At 39.2% G+C, this 18,475-nt stretch overlaps 2 protein-coding genes across 2 annotated transcripts in view; both read right to left on the bottom strand.

Moving 5' to 3' along the window:
* Positions 1-6,850, bottom strand: part of LOC111326318 (uncharacterized) — a 31,518-nt gene extending 24,668 nt beyond the window's left edge. The window contains exons 1-8 of the mRNA XM_022930284.2: positions 6,729-6,850; positions 5,590-5,617; positions 4,900-5,075; positions 4,557-4,703; positions 2,696-2,834; positions 1,914-2,224; positions 1,057-1,195; positions 363-667 (exon numbers count right to left, since the gene is read on the bottom strand). Of these exons, the coding sequence (XP_022786019.2) occupies positions 363-667; positions 1,057-1,195; positions 1,914-2,224; positions 2,696-2,834; positions 4,557-4,703; positions 4,900-5,075; positions 5,590-5,617; positions 6,729-6,773 (1,290 nt within the window). The 5' untranslated portion in view covers positions 6,774-6,850. The remainder of the gene's footprint in view (positions 1-362; positions 668-1,056; positions 1,196-1,913; positions 2,225-2,695; positions 2,835-4,556; positions 4,704-4,899; positions 5,076-5,589; positions 5,618-6,728) is intronic.
* A 1,256-nt stretch (positions 6,851-8,106) lies between these two features.
* LOC111326285 (uncharacterized) overlaps positions 8,107-18,475 on the bottom strand; it is a 58,775-nt gene continuing 48,406 nt past the window's right edge. Inside the window, 9 exon segments of the mRNA XM_088753170.1 lie at positions 8,107-10,771; positions 10,976-11,144; positions 11,743-13,125; positions 13,571-13,801; positions 14,908-15,636; positions 15,951-16,196; positions 16,448-16,657; positions 16,853-16,978; positions 17,415-17,603. Coding sequence (XP_088609296.1) covers positions 9,246-10,771; positions 10,976-11,144; positions 11,743-13,125; positions 13,571-13,801; positions 14,908-15,636; positions 15,951-16,196; positions 16,448-16,657; positions 16,853-16,978; positions 17,415-17,603 — 4,809 coding nt within the window. The 3' untranslated portion in view covers positions 8,107-9,245.

The following is an 18,475-nucleotide window of genomic DNA, read 5'->3' as shown; positions in this document are numbered from 1 at the left end:
AACGCTAATGAATCATAATATTTCTCCTTCATCACCATTCGGAATTAATAATACAAAAACTTCCTTTTCATAAAGGGAATGGAAACGTGGGTCTTAATTAATGCAATTTAATAACTTTTTTCGTTGAATGTTAATTAATTTTCTAGTGAGGAGAATGTTACAGAAGGAAAGAGATATAGTGTCAGACTGGACAAGACATATTTTCACCTGAGCCAAGAGAGAGAAAAGTTGGACACCACTAAACTTTAGACTCGGTGCTACCCCACTTGCACAAGAGATACTTCTCTTAACCAGGATGTTTGTTAGTCCTTATTTTATTCCTGTGCTGAATCATTGAACCTATTATGAATCATAATTCCAACCTTTGACTTGCTTTCGTCAAGAGCTTTCCTCCAAAATATGTTGTCCATACTGTAAGCCACTTCATAACGGATCACCCACTGCAGATTGACAGGATGACCCTGGGTGGCGACTCGCGCTACCGTATAAACTCTTCCTAAATCTACTTGAAGATACTGTTTATCGTCATTTCTTCCCGCGCACCAGGCCTTCCCATTGTTTAAGCGACCATTCCAGGCATCACTTTCAGCTGGTGATTGACTCGATGCAGTGAACTGTACATTGGATAAGTCTCCGCTCTCCACGCCAAGAGGGTTTTGGCAAACATCTGCACATTTTACAAAAGGCTTTAGGAAAATTTTGTCTATACATCCTATTATTGTGGTATCCCGCGTAATTGATGAGCATTGGAGGATGAAAATGTGACATAACTCTCATCTTACAAATCTAATTCAAAAGATTTTTATGAGAATTGAAGGTTTGAAAGATTGGCGCTAAGTATATGAATAGTAAAGCTTTACGCACAGATGACTCTTTCCACCAGTATATCTAGAAACTAATGAGGACGAATGGCATACGGCGCTAAGAATGACAGTCTCGTCTTTTCATGGCTATCCTGGAGACAACGATGCCATTATAATAGTCCCAAAAATTATCAAAGAACTGGATTCTGACTAAACTAAACTGAATTTGTTGTGAAAATATGAATTGAGTCACCTTTACTGCCGTACAACTCAACTCTCAATCCAGGGCGATTATAATACGTTTCAGGCCAAAAACGTACACATAATGCTGTTATATTATGTCGGAGGTAATTCTTTACTACTGTGTTGGGATCATTGTTGCCACGAAATATCTGAAAAAAAAAAGGAGAGGAAAACTTTGATTCTGAATTTTCAACTAACATTCCAGCTTTAAAAGTTAAGGTGATAGGGACTGACTTATTGTTGAACGGTATCTGTGTTTATTTTCAAATTTTACTCGCTTTTAGGACCCTAATTTCTCCGATAATAAGTTTTGTATTAATATTTCAATCGTTACCACTGTAAACTTAGTATCTCTTTGTGGTAAAGAAATCTTCAGTCTTTAGAGAGCGCGCGAAATACTTTTGTGATTAATTAAAATAACTGGTGTACCAGCCGAGAAATTTCCAGACATTTCTACCCCTAAAAGGAAACAAATCGGAAAAATCTCCTAGAATGGTGTACGTTTCAAAAATTTCATTCCAACATTTATCATTTATTCAATATCAAAATGATCACTCGTTTTCGATTTTAATTTTGGATTGACAGTGGCGGATCCAGGGGGAGGGTCTGGGGGTCCGCACCCCCCTATCAAACCTGACGCTTACAACTTTGAGATATGATCGTATATCACTTTTAACTGGCTGACTTTTTTATGAATCCAAATAAACGGTAAGCGGCCAAGGAATTATAACGTGTAACCGCGACTGGTGGGAGGGTGTGTGGGGAGAAGTAATTTGCCTCAAAGAGTCCAACAGTCCTTTCTGAACCAAAGTTTGGGCCCCCCCCAATCAAAAACTCCTGGATCCGCCTCTGATAGACCAGACTGACCTTAACTTCGCCATCATCAATGTATTCCATCCATTCGTCTCCCCACAAGCTGTAACTCAACTTGTAACTTATTACCCAGGCTTCGTGATATTTATTCTTGAAACCCTGTGTGGCTACAGCTGTAATAATGCTCAGCTGTCTTCCGATGGAGATTTCAAAGAAGTTTCCCGCTCTTGGATAAGCTGACCATGCGTTCTCCAAGTTATAGAGTCTTCCTTTTCGTGCATCGTAAGCGTACTTATGGTGAGACGCTGTCAGATATTTATCTTGAATCACACTACTATTTTCCACCCCTAACGCTTCTGAGTAAGCTGTAGAAACATAATTTGCGACTAAGCTCTTGTGATTGTCCCCTATAGTCTCCGTTGGTGTTGCGTACCCAAGATCCGATCTCACTATGTCTAAAAATAAATTGCTTATGTCTGCAAAGTAAATCGCTTAGGGTGATTTGCAAAGGTGATGGTTTTAAAGGATGATCCTTTAATCACCAATTAGGATTAATCCAGTGCACAGCCTGTCACAGCTTGCAATCAGTCTATGTCATCGTTTTATATCATTCACTTATATATCCCATTACTCAGTGCTACTCATCGAATGCTTTAGTTTGACATTTCAGAATTGAATATTGCTATAATTTTCCCAGTCTGACAACTTCTTTTGTGATACGAAAGTAGAGGTTGTCGGTCTTTTTCTTTTAAGATAGTCCTCTTATTATCCTAAATTGAAAGATCTTTTCGATTACTCACTATATAAATGGAGCGATATAAATGTGGTAAACTCACCATCGCATCCAAATGCTTCAACCCTCATACACATATCACCCTCCCACGTCACTGGGTAGAACCGTAGGGCCGCAGCTACGATAGGCGGATTTATTTGGTGCTTCACTCCAGTTCCCCGATTTTTATTTGCATCAAATATCTTGGAAAAAAAACCGGCAATATGAGAGCAGGCAATTGGATAAATAGTAAGTCAATAATAGATGTGGAATCGTTTCCTATCTTCGTGTAAGCGTCATAAACTTTTCCGGGTGTAGTTGCCTTTCATTTCTGATAAATCAATGGATTGACGAAAGAGTAAAGAGATGAATCAACAATTGAGAGGATACACATCGTCCTAATTATGATTTAGTTTGATCTTTTTTTTCTCACCTGATAGAAGTGAGCGTTCGAATCATTTTCCATCCTACGTATACACGTCATAAACGTTCCCAAGAGTATTTCCCTTATTGTTTTCTATCTCATCTGTTATCGTAACGTTGTTACCTTATTTTCACTGGTATCTTTTAATTTTATATCCCTTTTGGGTTCATGGTAAATTAATCTGTATCATCAGAACAAATTTATCGCCTTGGAACGATTGAACGGTTTTTGGCTCCAATAATTAAGCATAGATTTGTGCATAAGCCGTTGTATCACGAAGGAGTCTTTCAAAAAAAATTCCCTTTAATCGGGTAATGCAGTAACCACATCACATAAATCGTTATTAATTAAAAAAATATCAGAAGCTACGTTTCTTCAAAGCGGACAGCGGCAATAGAGAGTCAACCTCGTTCCCAGGGCTTTTTCCCTCACCTGGGGGTGGGACCCCCAATCATGGGAAAAGGCCCTGGGAACGAGGTTGAATACAGAGTAGCCTTTTCTAACGATATAGAAATACTGCTGACCGCCATCGCAAACTCACTATCCTGCTGTTTTCAGCCTCGTTCCCAGCGTCCTCTCTCTCCCTCCCTCGAGAAAATACCCTGGTTGCAGCTGGTTACGTGCCCTTGTAAAACAAAGAACGCCATAGGGAGGATGGATTCTCGACCAATAGACAATTTAAATCTCGAGTGCATTTTCAACATGGCAGTAACGTTCCTGAGTAGACCTCAACTCGCTCGATATTCGACTAGTTATACAGACATTTAGCAGATATCGATTTAAAATTAAACAACGAATTTTTCTAGAGGCCTAATATCTAAATAACAATTTAATGTCAGTACATCGCTAACTTTTCTGATTTTTTATGGTTTTTTATGGTTGTGAAAGGGAAGGGATATAGCGCACATGTTCTCCAAGCTCAATGTGTAAGTCGGTAGTGTTAGTTTTTTTTTTTTATTTTCAGTTAAACGCCTTCATATGCGACCAGATTTCAAGACTGGAAGAAAAATGGTTTTAAGCAGCGATTTTAAGGACGAACGGGGCCGAATCGTGCGAAGAAAGTACATTGAAAATGGGATTTATTGATTCGGCCCAAAGTAAATCATAAATAAACACAATGAGAACTACAACGAAAGGCGACAATAAGACAAACGAGATCGAGAAAATGACGGACTTCAAATTGAATCAATCTAAATCGAAAGTTACTTTAAAAAGGTAACTCAAAATGTATGAATTAACTTAACGATGAACAAAGATGTTATGTACAACTAAGCCTTAGATTCACAACGTGTAAGCGATAATATCAAAGCTACGAAACCCTAAACATTACCAGGTGCCTGGTAAAATATATCTTATTTCCGATAAACTTTCGCCTTACTAGGGTACTTTCTCAAAGGGGAGGGGGGGAGGACCATGAGAACGAGTTTGTGCTGTTTCTCGAACGGCAAAAAAGTGAAACGCGTCATTCGCGAATACACGCCGTAACATGGTAACGTCTCACCTCCGGTATGTTGCCTTTTCCAAAGAATTTCCATTTCCCGCCATCTGTGCTGTATGAGAGTTTATAACTAGTCACCCATTCGTCATAGTTATGACTTCCTTGACTGGCTACCGCAGTTATTAACCGCAGTTTAGGACCCAAATCAATCTATATGCAAATAGATACTTTTAATCTAAATTGCGAAGCTAATGCTTTCGCCTGCAAGTTTATGATGGTTGCAAAATCTCATCCCAATGTAATTCTATTGATCGTTTAGTCATTAGATATCCGGTTGGTTATTAGTACTGAAATGCTGTAACATGTACTAAAGTCACTAGTAACGTTTTCTTAATGTTTTAATAACCTGAAGATACTGCATATCATCAACCACAGCTGCACACCAACTGCGTCGTGATTGGTTGTTCAACCGACCATACCAAGGATCACTCCTTCCAGGCTGCCAAGTGGTGGCAGATATCGAGTCATCAGCGATTTTATTGGTTGAGAGACCTAACGCATCTGAACAGTTCGCAATATTCCCTGTTTCAAAAGATTTCCGTCAGCAAGAGAATACAAAAAAGAGACCAAAAACACAGTTAATCAATTATGAAAAATTTAAGGATTGCAAATAAGGAATCGATGGCCGGGCCCCATTACAACAACCCTTATTATTTTCTTTATTATTTTCTTTATTATTTTCTTTATTCTTTCCTATCACTTCTCCTTCACTAGACTAAACTAACTCTGAGGCTTGTTCAAAAATTTAGTTGCAGTTTAAAGAGGAAATATGGCTCAACATCTCCGCGTTAAAAGGTCAGACCTATCCGTGTCTTTTCTCGAAAAAACCACCCTATTCTTTCAACGCAAATGCATGCTCAGAGGACTAAAGTCAGCCTACGTTACTAGATGGTTTGAGTCATGTCAGCGTGCATCCATGTGACTTCGTTCGAGAACTTTGTTGACGCTGCGTTTTGAAACAACATTCTCCTGATCTGGTTACTTGGCATATGTCAGGCTGATCTGGTGAAAGGTATTAATTTTGTAAGGGGTTTACCTCGAATAAGCAAGGGAATCACACCGATCTGAAACAAAAATGAAACTTAATAGTTTAACTGAATAGATATTTTATATAGAGAGGGTCTACTATTTTTCAGCTAATTTATCAACAAGGTCCATAATATTACACAGACTGGTGAATTAAGCTTTCGATTGAATTTGACTAACTACCAATGCATTTTCGGTTAACATTGCCGAAGACTTATCAGTCGTAAATAGCAAGAATGTAAGAGGATTACCACAATTTAACGGCGTATATTTTGAATCTATCGTTCTATTAACATACAAGGACTAAAGAAGTCATTGGGCGATATCCTTTAACCTATCTTTTGATTTGTTTTGGTACCCTTTTATTAGGTAAATTAAGTCATTCATGACTTTAATTTTCCTCAAAGACAAAAGGTATTTTATTGAAGACCCGATATTTCAGTCGATGTATACAGGGCGTCTATAAAATATGGATAATTTTCACTGGTTCTAGAATAACAATGTTAACTACTGCAATAAAGTTGCCTCAATGTAAAGAATGCACCGAACAAAGTTGCCTCATTGTAAAGAATGCACCATATGATTTCTAATAAAATCATCTGCTTAGACTACTCGCTAGCGGTCAAAAGACAAATGAATAAATGGGGTAACTTTCTAAAGAAACTGTGGCGCTGTGCCGGTGGTAACAAGGTAATTTGGTTTTATCAACCAAGTTGAAATTGTAAATTGCCGACCATAAAGAGTTAAATAGCTGACATTTCGAGCGTTTGCCCTTCGTCAGAGCGAATGAATGAGCGATTATTTCGCTCTAAAGAAGGGCTAACGCTCGAAACGTCAGCTATTTAACTCTTAACGGTGGCCAATTTACAATTTGAACTCAGTTGATATAACCAATTTACTCGCTAGCGAGTCGAATCAATAATTTTTCAGCGTTTATCTGAAACATAATGAAAGGCACTGAGTAAATCGCGTAAAAAAGACGGTTTAAGAATTGGCAAGTCATAGAATTAATGTTAGCATACTCAACACTAATTAACTGATAAACGTAAATTTCAATGGGATAATATGTTCAAGTTTTTAAAAAAAAATCTTTTTTCGAGGTTTGTTACGTTAGCATGACATTGGTAGTTAAGATACTAGAATGTTTACCCATGCAATGAGAAGGTGATGTAAATCATTTCGCCTTGATGTCATTTGTAAAATGTGGGACTCAATGGCTAAACGTTGATCAGAGGAAAACGCGCTGCTTTGCCATACGATTAAGGACTCCACTGCACGAAACTGAATTATCAGGAGTGACAAACAGCACGGGCTGACTTAATCAGTTTATGTTTATGCATTAGAATTATTGAAAGGAAACATAGAAAGTGAAAGACGCCCTACAAATCGTCGTAGGATAAGAAACCCTATCTAAAAACGCTTGTGATAAAAACTAGAAGCAAAGAGATCTATGGATTCCAGATAAGAGCTGGAAAATCATTCATCAGTTTTGTGCTGATATTGATTGAAGATGTGATTTATTTTCGAAACACACAACCATTCAAGCTGATTTTATCAATAATGCAGAAGATCACAGCAATGTAATTTCTCGCATCACCGGCGATGGTTCGATCAACTTATGTTTTTGTAACTGGTAACCAGGACTTCGAACAAGGCAGGTGCTGAATTTAATTAGAAATAGAAATTACGACAGCTGACTAACTCAACTAGTGTCGAATCCTCATTTGTGTGGCACTATTTGGTGCCTACTGACTTAGGAGTGGACTCAGCTGTGATCGGTCCTCAGTACTAGAACAATTAGTTCACATCCCCGATCAAGGACTCCTTTGCTGAAAAGGAAATTAATCCGGCACCTTATTTATTCTTACTAAAACAATCACAAAACGTCAGCCACATGTTTTCCTCTAATAGGCTAAAACCTGAGCTTGCGACTTTGCTGGTATTAACACTGGTACCCCCAGAAGTGATCCAAATGTGACTTTTCCCCCAAAATTTTTTGTTCTCGATTTGAAACAAAATTCCCGTGACTAGTTTACAAGGAAGTGCATAGCAGCTCTAGGGAAGAATTAACACTCAGATCTTAAGAGTTAAAGGATCAGTTAAACTTAAATTAATGGCCTGTAGGGTGCGACGATTAAGAGGAGTGACCCTTATGCCGCGAAAGTCCGTTTTCTAGATACCGGACATTCAAAAGTATCGATGAATGCTTGAAATTGGCACACCGCTCGATGGTTAAGCACAAAATCCGTTTCGACCCAGAAATTTTTTCTCAATGTTACGGCCTTCAAACTCAAGAAAAGCAGTCTTAAGCAACGCAGTTTTTCAAAATTTCCCGCGCATGCTTTCGGAACCTCCTAGAATTTCGCACCTCCGTTGCCCATCACTAAGTTTGTTCTGCTGCAGCATCCTGATAGAAAAATGTCAACAATTTAGGCTGGCATCTATCTAATGAAACCAAAACCGTGTATAAAACTTTTCGGAGTAAGTAGCTAATGAAACAAATAACGAAGAAAAGATCAACGCTTGCTAGGTAAAGAATGCTTTTATTTGGTATCGCGCACCAACTGTATTCGGTTGGAAATATTTGTCTAAAGCCAATGAATGCAGATGAATTCACACAACATTACTTAAGTACTTTATTGGCTCGTCCCCACGGGGCTTATCAGAGTCAATGTTACAGTTCAAAATTAAAAAAATAAAACGCAGAAAGCTTAACACAGGACAAAGGTTGACTAAAAATTAAATAAAACAGCCATAAAAAAGCTTTCGCTTGAGTAGGCGCTTGTACTCCGTTATGGATGGACTAAGTTCGAGGACATGCTACAACTCATTCCACAGAGAGGTCCCTCTATATTGAAAGTTTCATCTATAAGCGCCATGTATAAAAATATTTTTATCACATTTATTCTATGCTTGGAAACAAATTCAAGTTTCAGTGAGATTCCATTTCATTCAAATAATAACCGCCTCCCGGTTAGCTCAATGGACAAAGCGCTGGACTGTTGTGCGGGAGGTCGAGGGTTCGAACCCCGGCCGGACCAACACTCAAGGTTTTAAAACAAGTGAGAAGAATATACTACCTTTCTATAAAATCAAGAAATGGTTGGATACTCTAGTCTTCTCGGAAAGGGACGAATAAATGGAGGACCCGTCTCCTGCAGGGTTAGGGGTAGGAGACGTTAATTCCCCATGCACAAGATTACTGTGTGATGGATGTCCTCCCCTGGGGTGGGATGGTTGGGAAGGTGAGATCTATATGGACTGAAGCGGCTGCCAGAGGCGCCTGAGAATGCTGACGTCCTATCTCAACCTTAATAACATTGTAAAACCTTAGCAACTCAGCCCATGCTGCTATTAAGGTATCGTATAAACCTTTCACCTAAACCTTTCACTTTCACCTTCAAATACAGTAGTTTTAAGAGACGTATAATTTAGTAATACCTTCCTAACCGACACTGGCCCTATAAATCGCAATTTTTGACAAAAATATCTTAAGCTTGACTCTCGGAATCCGGCAATTGTCAATATCTTTTCAATGAATATTAATAACTATCAGTGAAATCAAAACATTATCTACAAGCGCTTTAAAAACTACAACTTCGACAAAATGCATACAGCTTCGAGTTTTTCCGTCATTCCAAACAGTAAGCATCATCATGTCCCCAGCTATGCAAGTGCGTCGGCTTCGTTACGATCTGAAACATTAAGTTCGAAAGACAATTTGGGTTCGCGGCCTAGGTAGAACGTCATCACTTCTAACATCTTCGCATCCGCCTCACAATAACCAGAAATGGAGATGGCATGCCACTGCTCTACAAAGGAAAGCTCCGAATCAGCGACATCTTTGTCCAAATTGTGCAAGGAATTTAGCCTTTCCCTAAGTAATTTACGTTGCTTCTTGAGAACAAGAAGATTTTCTTTAACACTTTTACTTTTCACGGTTCCGTTTCCATTCCCTCCAGATCTCCTCCAGACTTCGTTTCCAGCTTTAAACTCAGAGTGACTACCAAAGGAAGACTTCAAATAAGATAATAGGAAATCAGCCATTTCGTACTCGGAAGACTTCTCGCCAATCTCAGCATTAACGTCATTGTAAGTGTCCATTATGACGGCCAGGATCATGTTGATAAGAAAAAATTGCATAGCTATCACAAACAGAGCAAAAAACAATGGCCCCAGTATAGCCTCCGAATCACTCAGCTCCATAAAGTATGCCTTTCCTAGTGTCATAGCCAGTGTAGTTTCACAGGTCGTGAAAAAGTTACTAAATCCTTCGATCTCACTTCCAAAAACAACGTAACCAAAGATATTAAAAGCAAAAATAGTAAGTAACACTTGCATTCCTAGTGGTAGCAGCTCTGCTGCGGCACGAGAAATTGTATGCGAAAGGACAGCAATGTGACGGTTAAAACTCAGCAATTGGAGAAACTTTAAGGTAGCAATGAATACAATGGCACCCATAACATAAATGCTAACTTCGTCCCACTTCACTGCATAATGAAAGCTTACGAATATAAATGGGTTCTCCTGAACTTTTTCGATAGTCCAGTTTGTGTTCATCAGTCGGATGAAGAACAATGCTATAGCAGAGATGGATAACCCAATCTGTGCAACATCAACAACATTCCAAGCCTTTTTGAAAAATCCTTTTCTTTCCCTTACTATCTTCCTGCAAGTAACGTAGAGAACTATTGCAACAGTCACAACGGCCACAAACTCGCAAAATGCAACCACTTTAGTCCACGGACCGATGTGCTGATATAGGCGGAAAGTATCAACTTTCAAGTGCGTTGAAGAACCCCCAGTACCCGCAAACTCCACCAAGTAAGTAACACTGCTGAATATATTGGCTGGAGCATTGAACACAGTAAGCTCGACAAAGATTGCACGTGTGTACTCATCAACCCAGTTGTAGGTTTGTAAATCGCTCATCGCTTTTCTTGCCTGGTCCATGAAGTAACCCAGGTCAGCAGTATATCCTCCACCACTGTAAATCGCTTTGCTGCCCCAAAAAGGCAGTCCGTCCAGTTTTAAAGCTGTTTGATATCGCCACGAAGCCGGACATGCCGAATAGCTCATGTCGGAGTTTTTTATCCATCCCGGTAAATAGAAGTCTTTTTCCTCATCGATAATGGAGTAAGAACCACTGCAGCTCATGTTTAGGTCTATAGAGTATTCGCTTGTACAGTTTCCTTCAAACAAAAAAAAGGGAAAGCTTCACCCGCTGTAGTAAATCAAATGTAACAGCAACTAGTTTGTGCTACATTTATTCCGAAGCGGATTTGAATTCAATTAATCTTGTCAACGTCCCTAGTGCAACGGCCTTTTAAATCAAACAGTCCTAAAAATAGTTTAAAACAATATGGAAGTCATAGAAAAGCATTTCAATGGCATACCTTTCTTGGACCTGAGTTGTCTAAGGCGTGGCATACCAATAACATACAAGTACTTGTCGTCAGTGAAGCCATCTGATTTGTCCTCATCACCGTTATACCACTTCTTGTCAAAGACAAAAGGTAACAAACCATTTTCCAAGAAAGACCAAAGACTCTGGATATCGTTAGTCTAGATAAAGTAAAAATATAAAACCAATAACAAATACCGCATGTAATCGTTCGCACGTGTTTAACAAAACGTGGCGCTTTCGTTCTATCTTCATCAGGTTTCTCACATATGAAGGGGCCTGAATACTACAGCCAACAAGGGACTAAAAGCTTCGGCCATACAAGGGAAGGACACATAAGTTAATGATAAAGTAGTCTGATCTTTCAGGTAAGTGAAGTTCTGAGAAAGTTCGTTGTTCAAGTGTAAGTCACTACTACCGACAACAGTCCTTCTCAGGGCCACGCTCACCCGAACGATCAAATCACTCTATTTCATGTTGAAACCGGGTTTAACACCACTTACATAATAAGTTAACTAATAGCAGTAAGACATAAAAGCCATCATCCCGTGTGTATCCACCAAAATAGTTAGGTCTCTCTTATTGCCGTCGAGTGGCATTGTCCCTTGCGAGAACTTACAGGATGAGGGACATGAAAGACTATAACTAGCGAGATGGCATTTAAAGCACAAAAACGTCATTGAGGAAAAAATGCTGGACATAAAGTGGCGAAGATTGGATGAATGTATTAGGGTTGGTAAACTTGAATTCTTACCGTACCTGTTCACCGAACACGTTTCTGAGATGTCTGCTCTGAGCGAAAGCGTCTGGGTCTCTCATAGAATAACTTATCACCAGCAACGACGACAAAAATAGCAGATGTAAGAAGTTTTCTTTCAGTATCCTGAGAGCTTTCATCTCGTTCAATTTGTACTTCCTGGCCTTCTCCACTAGAGTCTCGTCTGGAGGTTCAGATATGTAGGTTTGTCGTTTAATTGCCTCTTCTCTGTCAAATAAGTTTGGTTTGGCGTCTACGCTGCTTGTTTTCCTACTCGCAGATGAGCCTACTGTTAAGTCACTGGGTAGTTTCTTCAAAATGGATGAGACAACTAAGGCAGCAAGGAAGATTTTTAGGGGTTGTGTTATAAATGCGTCCTGGAAGAATGAGATAAGCATTGATGAAAGCCACTTGTTGGATATCTCCTTTCCCCACTGCATACTGTAAAACAAAGTAAATAAGGCGGAAGTCATCACTATGAGAAAACACAGGTGATATGCGATGTAGATCCACCAGTGAGGTAAGCGTCCCCCTGAAGCTTCCTGGTTTGGTTTTACTGGAACATCTTTGTCCGACCACTCATCACTGACAAACACTGCGTTTCTTCGGAAGGAACATGGCCTTGTATATTTTGAACTGGCTGTTTTCTTAAGCTTTAGATTTCGAAATATCTGTAAGACTATGATGTTGATTGGGAGTGTAATAAGACTGCTCTGAATTCCAATAATGATTTGCTTGAGACTCAATGTAAGTGGTCCAATGGAAACAGTGGATTCGTCAGGCCTGTTTGCAATGTTGTAAAACATTGCGTTTGTTATCATAGCACTAAATAGAAGCGACATACAGCAAGTCAATCTCTGGACACGTGTAAAGTTACTCTTTGAGGGTTTACCAACAACAGAGATCCAAAGGTGGCCATCAAATATGTCTTTCGATGTCTTAGTGCGAAAAAGGACCCCAAAACTTGTTAGTTCCTTTTTGTCGCTAACTAGCAGAACCCTCCTTACAGAGCCGTCTCCTCTCTCCAAGGCGAGCCAATGATCACATGCGAAAATATACTGTTCCCCTGTTTTATTATCGCGAATAATGACGTAACTGAGATACCAAGAAGAATTTATGCCTGACAAATCATGCCATACTGTAAGGTACAACAATTTCCCAAGATTATCAGGAAGTGATACAAGGAATTCATTCGTCGACCCTCTGGTGAATAGAGACTTGTTTTCATCCCTCAAAGCAATGGGGTTGCTTTCGCCACCCTCACCTACCAGGACTATAAAGACATTGGCCGTTGTACCAGAACCTCGCCATGAGCCAGTTTGGATTATAATCTCATAACCGTTTTGGGGTACACCCTCGTGGGTTTCTATCGTCGTAGGAATTCCCTACAATGGCAAGAAAATTATTAGTAATATCAATTGAAATGCATTATATTCTTATGAATATCCACGATTACATTTTGCGCTGCCCTGCTCAAAGAACATCTCTCACAAGACAAATTATAATTAAAGCCTTGTCCACCACTCCCTCTTTGTTAACGACCGTTACGTAATATCTATGAACAAACAGCTCTTCTAGCCTTTGAAGAAATTAAAAAAAAAAAAAAAAGGACACGTTTTCTGGTTTGAAAGGACGTTGTCTTGTGGAAAGTTGCACCTCTTGGGAGTTACTTTCAAAGCCACCTCTAAAAGTTAAAGCCTCTGAGAAAACAAAGGATTTAGTGAGAATCCAGATAAAAGGTTTCAGGCTCAACTTTGCTCAGTTTTTGCATCGTTTCTCTTACTGATGACATATTCATATCCAAAGCCCAATATTTATGGACCAACTTACAATAACTTCATCCCGCTTGTCCATTCTTCTCAGCCACACCACCATCAAAATATAGATGGCGAATGCTGTCACAATAGTTGCCAGTACAGCAACATTATCAGACAAATTTTTGAAGCCCTCGAACACTTTATCAAAGTCTATAGGATTTGGAGCTTGGATGAACCCTCCTCCAAAAGACGTCAGATGATTACATAGACAGTGGACTCGGTCAATTCGAGTCTTGTTCCCAACCTGTGAGTAAAATTATTCAAGCACTGTCATGAACATCTTGAATTTTATTGCAGTAATTACTCTGCGACGAAATTATAACTTCAGAAACAATAACATTTTTCTCCCTTTGTAACTATACCTCCCATGATTGATACCTGCTGTAATTGCATCAAATCATGTAACATCTCATACCATAACATGTACGTACCGTTACTTCTCTATATAATTTATCATAAGTTTCATTACAACGCACACACTGATTTGTAGAATAAGCGTGCTTGGTGCGAGTATCGGTTAACGGTAAGTGGTGATAAGCCACGATCTGAGCTGATTTTTGTTTTCACATTTTACAGCAAGATTTTAATGAATTTGACCAAATGAAAGTTTCTCTCAGAGTATGATTTAGTTGCTATTTTGAAATAAAACAAGCAACGAAGGGAATGGAATGTTTTTTATTTGCTTGGAAGTCAGGCGACGTTTGTAATGCCGACTTTGAGATATGTAATACATTCGTCAACAATGTGGCGGAAACTTTCCTCAAAAAGACAGAAAGAATGGCGGCAAAACTTAAATTACTAGCCAAGGTAGGTAGAGGGTTCGTTAAGTTAAAATTACTTTCCTCGACGAACCCTTCGTAAAAGCGAACTTTCGCTTAGTACTTTTTGAGCTGCAACTAAGACTTCTAGAAGAACACATTCCCCACCGTACCTGAACTCGGTATTGTTTTTAGTTTTTTGTTTGTTTGTTTTTTTTTTTTTACTTCCAAGTACCCTCGAATGGAATTCGCTAAACTTGAATCAACAATCAGGCAGAAGAAAAGAGCATAACCGTAATATACAGTTTTACTACGATAAAATTTTCAAACCGTTGTACAAAATCAACGGTAACAGTTATTTGCAAGATCAATGTCGCACGTTAAGAACTTAGGCGGCCTGCATGGCTTAGAGAGCCAGCTGACAAGCCCGTAAATTGGCCACTTTACAAGTTGTGAAATCATCGTTTCTCGGTCTCAGACCTCGTCGCTCCCCCTCTTTCCTTTTCCTGCGCTGTAATATTGAGAAATTGAGAAATACGGCTAAACCAAAAGTTACACTTATCATGTCAAAGTGTATCACGGTGTTACTTACCTTACATCCCTTGGAAGCCCATGTCTCGTTCTTGACGTTCCAGTATTTACATGGTGATGTAAAACTATTAACTGTATAATTGACGTCGTTATCAGCATCAAAGTTGGGTATTTGAAGAGTGTATTCCCCCCGTGGATCAGTCGTTGGTCGAGGTGGAGGATCTTTATATCTTATACAAGAGCGTTTGATTCGAGCACCATCGGAACAAGATCTCCGCACTCGAGACTGCGTACCATTTGATGCCTGATAACTCCTGATACCCAGGTAATATTCGCCAGATCTTAGTAGCGATGACCTGCTTATGAATACCGTGTAAGGATCATACTCGCAGTTCTCAGTCCCGTCATCCAAAACATTACATGACGAAAAGTCTGGCACAACAGTAACCAAGTATTGGTCTCCCATCTCGGGACGCTCCTGATAGCGCCAATAGATCGCAAAAAATACATCACTTTTGCTAGGTTTAATCTGAAAACTCATTGGTTGTTCCAAGTTTGTAATGTCAAATTTATGATAACGAATACTTCCGTTACCCCCTTTTACGAAAGCTGGGGATGGTTTCGGAAGCAACCTTACGTTTTGAGGTATAAACAGGTTGATTTCATTTTGAAGAGAAGATACGTTTAATTCATTTTTTTTTTCATCTTTCAGCACAACCATGAGAATGTGGGAAGAAATGGTCGAAGATGTACTGTCCCACGTGAATGGGTTGGTAGGAAAAACAAGTACCTAGGAATAAATTGTAAGAGAGTCATTGAATGTATTTGGCCACTAGCTTAACACTTGGGAAAATGCGAGTTACCTAACTTTTTCATGCAAAAAAATAAAAACATGAGAGGGTGAAAATTAAATAAAGAGTGTAGGGAAGTGAGTTAAAGTGTATTCTTTACTTGTTTTCCCTCCTCCCTCTCACTTTTCCATTAAAGTTTCCTTAATTTCCTATGACTATCTCACCAGTACTCCATTAAACGTTTCGCTTAGCCTCAGGTCGATGACAAACTTAAGCAACCGATATACTTGAGCTGAATATCATATTTTGCTACCTGTAAATCCACGTATCCACTGGCCGAATTTCCACCGAATACTTCAGTGAGGTTAGGAAAGTATACAGACACTTGTCCATTCCCAACGGTGTGCTCACCAACTATGTCCGATCTCATCTTTTGCAAAACCATTGACATTTGAGGTACAGACATAACCACAGGCTCTTCTCCAACAACGGTTAAAGAACTCAACACATCAGTAACATTACCGAGAGTTTCCATGGCATCAGTTGTAATTGCCTTTGCCTAGAAACAATTAATAAAACGTCGAGGGATCAAAAATGGATATAGCGGTTATTTACTTAAAGGTTGTTAATGAGCTAGAATAGGAGTATTTGTTGTGAACTGAGGTAATGTCTGTGAAAGCTTGCATTGTTCCCATTCATTGCTTAGTGAACGAAGTAATTGTTAATTCGCGCAGTGCTTTTTGGTGCGGTTGTAAAATTGTTTTTTTAGTCAATAAAGAATCTATATAGAATATCACTCAATCGAAATACCTTTTCAGTGGCGTTAGAAGACCGTTGCAACTCCTGAGAAGAATATTCCTCGTAAACTCGGGCCGAATCGCTGGACGCCATGACGATATTCACTAAGCCCGCTCCTACAACGATCGCTGTGTCATTGATGTGACTTGAAAGAGTTTCCCTGTCATAAGACTTTTTATTGATCAAGTCTGCCATGTCTTGATAGGATTTGAGGCTAGTTTCCTGAAATTTTTTGAACGGTATCACGAATGATAAGCACTTTGTTTGAGGACTTCAATGTTTCATAATATCATTCAGACAAGTAGCAAAGCATAGACAGTAAGAAACAATTAACAGGAATGCAAGATCCTAAATGGGGAAGCAATGTTTCAATCTTTTTAACCTTCAAAACAACGTGCTTCGTGCGAAGTTTCGTACCTGAATGTGGACAGGAATCTCGTCTTTAATCATGATCACTTGATTCAAAACTGATCCTAATTGCTTCACATCAGAGAGAGATGATGCTGTTCTGTTTGTAAGGATAGTTGCCAATGTCGCTCTTAGCTAAGAAATACAAGACCTTGAGCAAGTCAGTCACATATTGTCGTTGAAAGGATGGAATTTTTAATCGCTTATCGCATTCACGAGGTATATTAAATCGTGATACAGATCTCAACGTTTTTCAGTCTACGTTGGCAGACAACGACATTTACAGAACATCATTGTCTTACTGCCTTGGACCACAGACATGCAACTGGACGACACTTAAGTGTGGTAGCCTAAACATGACTATAGAACTCTGATCTAAATTTCGGGTTCCTTTAGTACAACAGGTAAGGACAAAGAAAAATAATTTCATCGAAAACTCCTTGACTTGCGCAAAAATAGTATATAACAGAAATAATGAGAGATAAAAGAACAAGTCAAGCTTTCTACCAGTAAGTTGGAGCTAACGTTTTAAAAGGAAGTTAAAACATATTAGAGAAATCAAAAGTCTCACTTGTCTTCGCTTCTCTTTTCCTGTACTTTCATTTTGCATTGCAAAAGCATTCAGAACAGAGGCGATCGCATTCATCTCGCGAGTGGCTTCCTGTGTCTTTCCCTCTTCCATCAGAGAAGACAACGACTCAATTGCGAAGTTCTGGAACTTTGATAAGGTCTCACTTTGCTGTTTTGTACCAAGGAGTACCTGTAATTGAGCGGATAACAGAATGAAACTAGTGGAACTATTTTTGATTCTTCGACTAATGTATACATATATATACATATATTAAATATATTATACATATATTACATATACTATATATATACATATATTAAAAACTGGATCATTGGATAATGCAATTCAAGACTTAAGAAAGATGACTTCGGTCGTGTATCTTTAATAGATCCTTAGTTGGGTTTCATATGGGGTTATAGCCTTCCCCTACCCTGTCACCTTGGAAATCAAGTTTCCCGGGAGACCACGTCTCCGATCACGTAAATCACATCTTCGATTGCCTTGTTGCCAGCATATTTGTCCTGATAATGTAGTGGTCAGCACACCTGACTAGTACAGGGGGACGTGGGTTCAAATCCCGCTCAGGGCAAACTTTCTTTTCAAACATTTATTCTATTTAAGTATGATTATTTGGGGTGTGCAGGGTCAGGGTTTCCCTCGTATACAGAATTTTTTTAATTGAAATTAGCCTGTATCCGTAATTGGATCCTCCTTTGTCATCCGCTAAGTTGACTTCGGTCGTGTACGTATCTTTAATAGATCCTTAGTTGGGTTTCATATGGGGTTATAGGCTTCCCCTACCCTGTCACGTTGAAAATTAAGTTTCCCAGGAGACCACGTCTCCGATCACGTCAATCACATCTTCGATTGCCGTGTTGCCAGCATGATTGTCCTGATAGTGTAGTGGTCATCACACCTGACTAGTAACAGGGGACGTGGGTTCAAATCCCGCTCAGGGCAAATTTTCTTTTCAAAAATTTATCCTATTTAAGTATGATTATTTGGGGTGTACAGGGTCGGGGTTTCCCTCTTATACAGAATTTATAGATTTATATATATAT

Source organism: Stylophora pistillata, chromosome 1, assembly GCF_964205215.1.
Source record: "Stylophora pistillata chromosome 1, jaStyPist1.2, whole genome shotgun sequence".
Classification (NCBI taxonomy): Eukaryota; Metazoa; Cnidaria; class Anthozoa; order Scleractinia; family Pocilloporidae; genus Stylophora; species Stylophora pistillata.
This window is presented reverse-complemented; position numbering and strand designations above follow the sequence as displayed.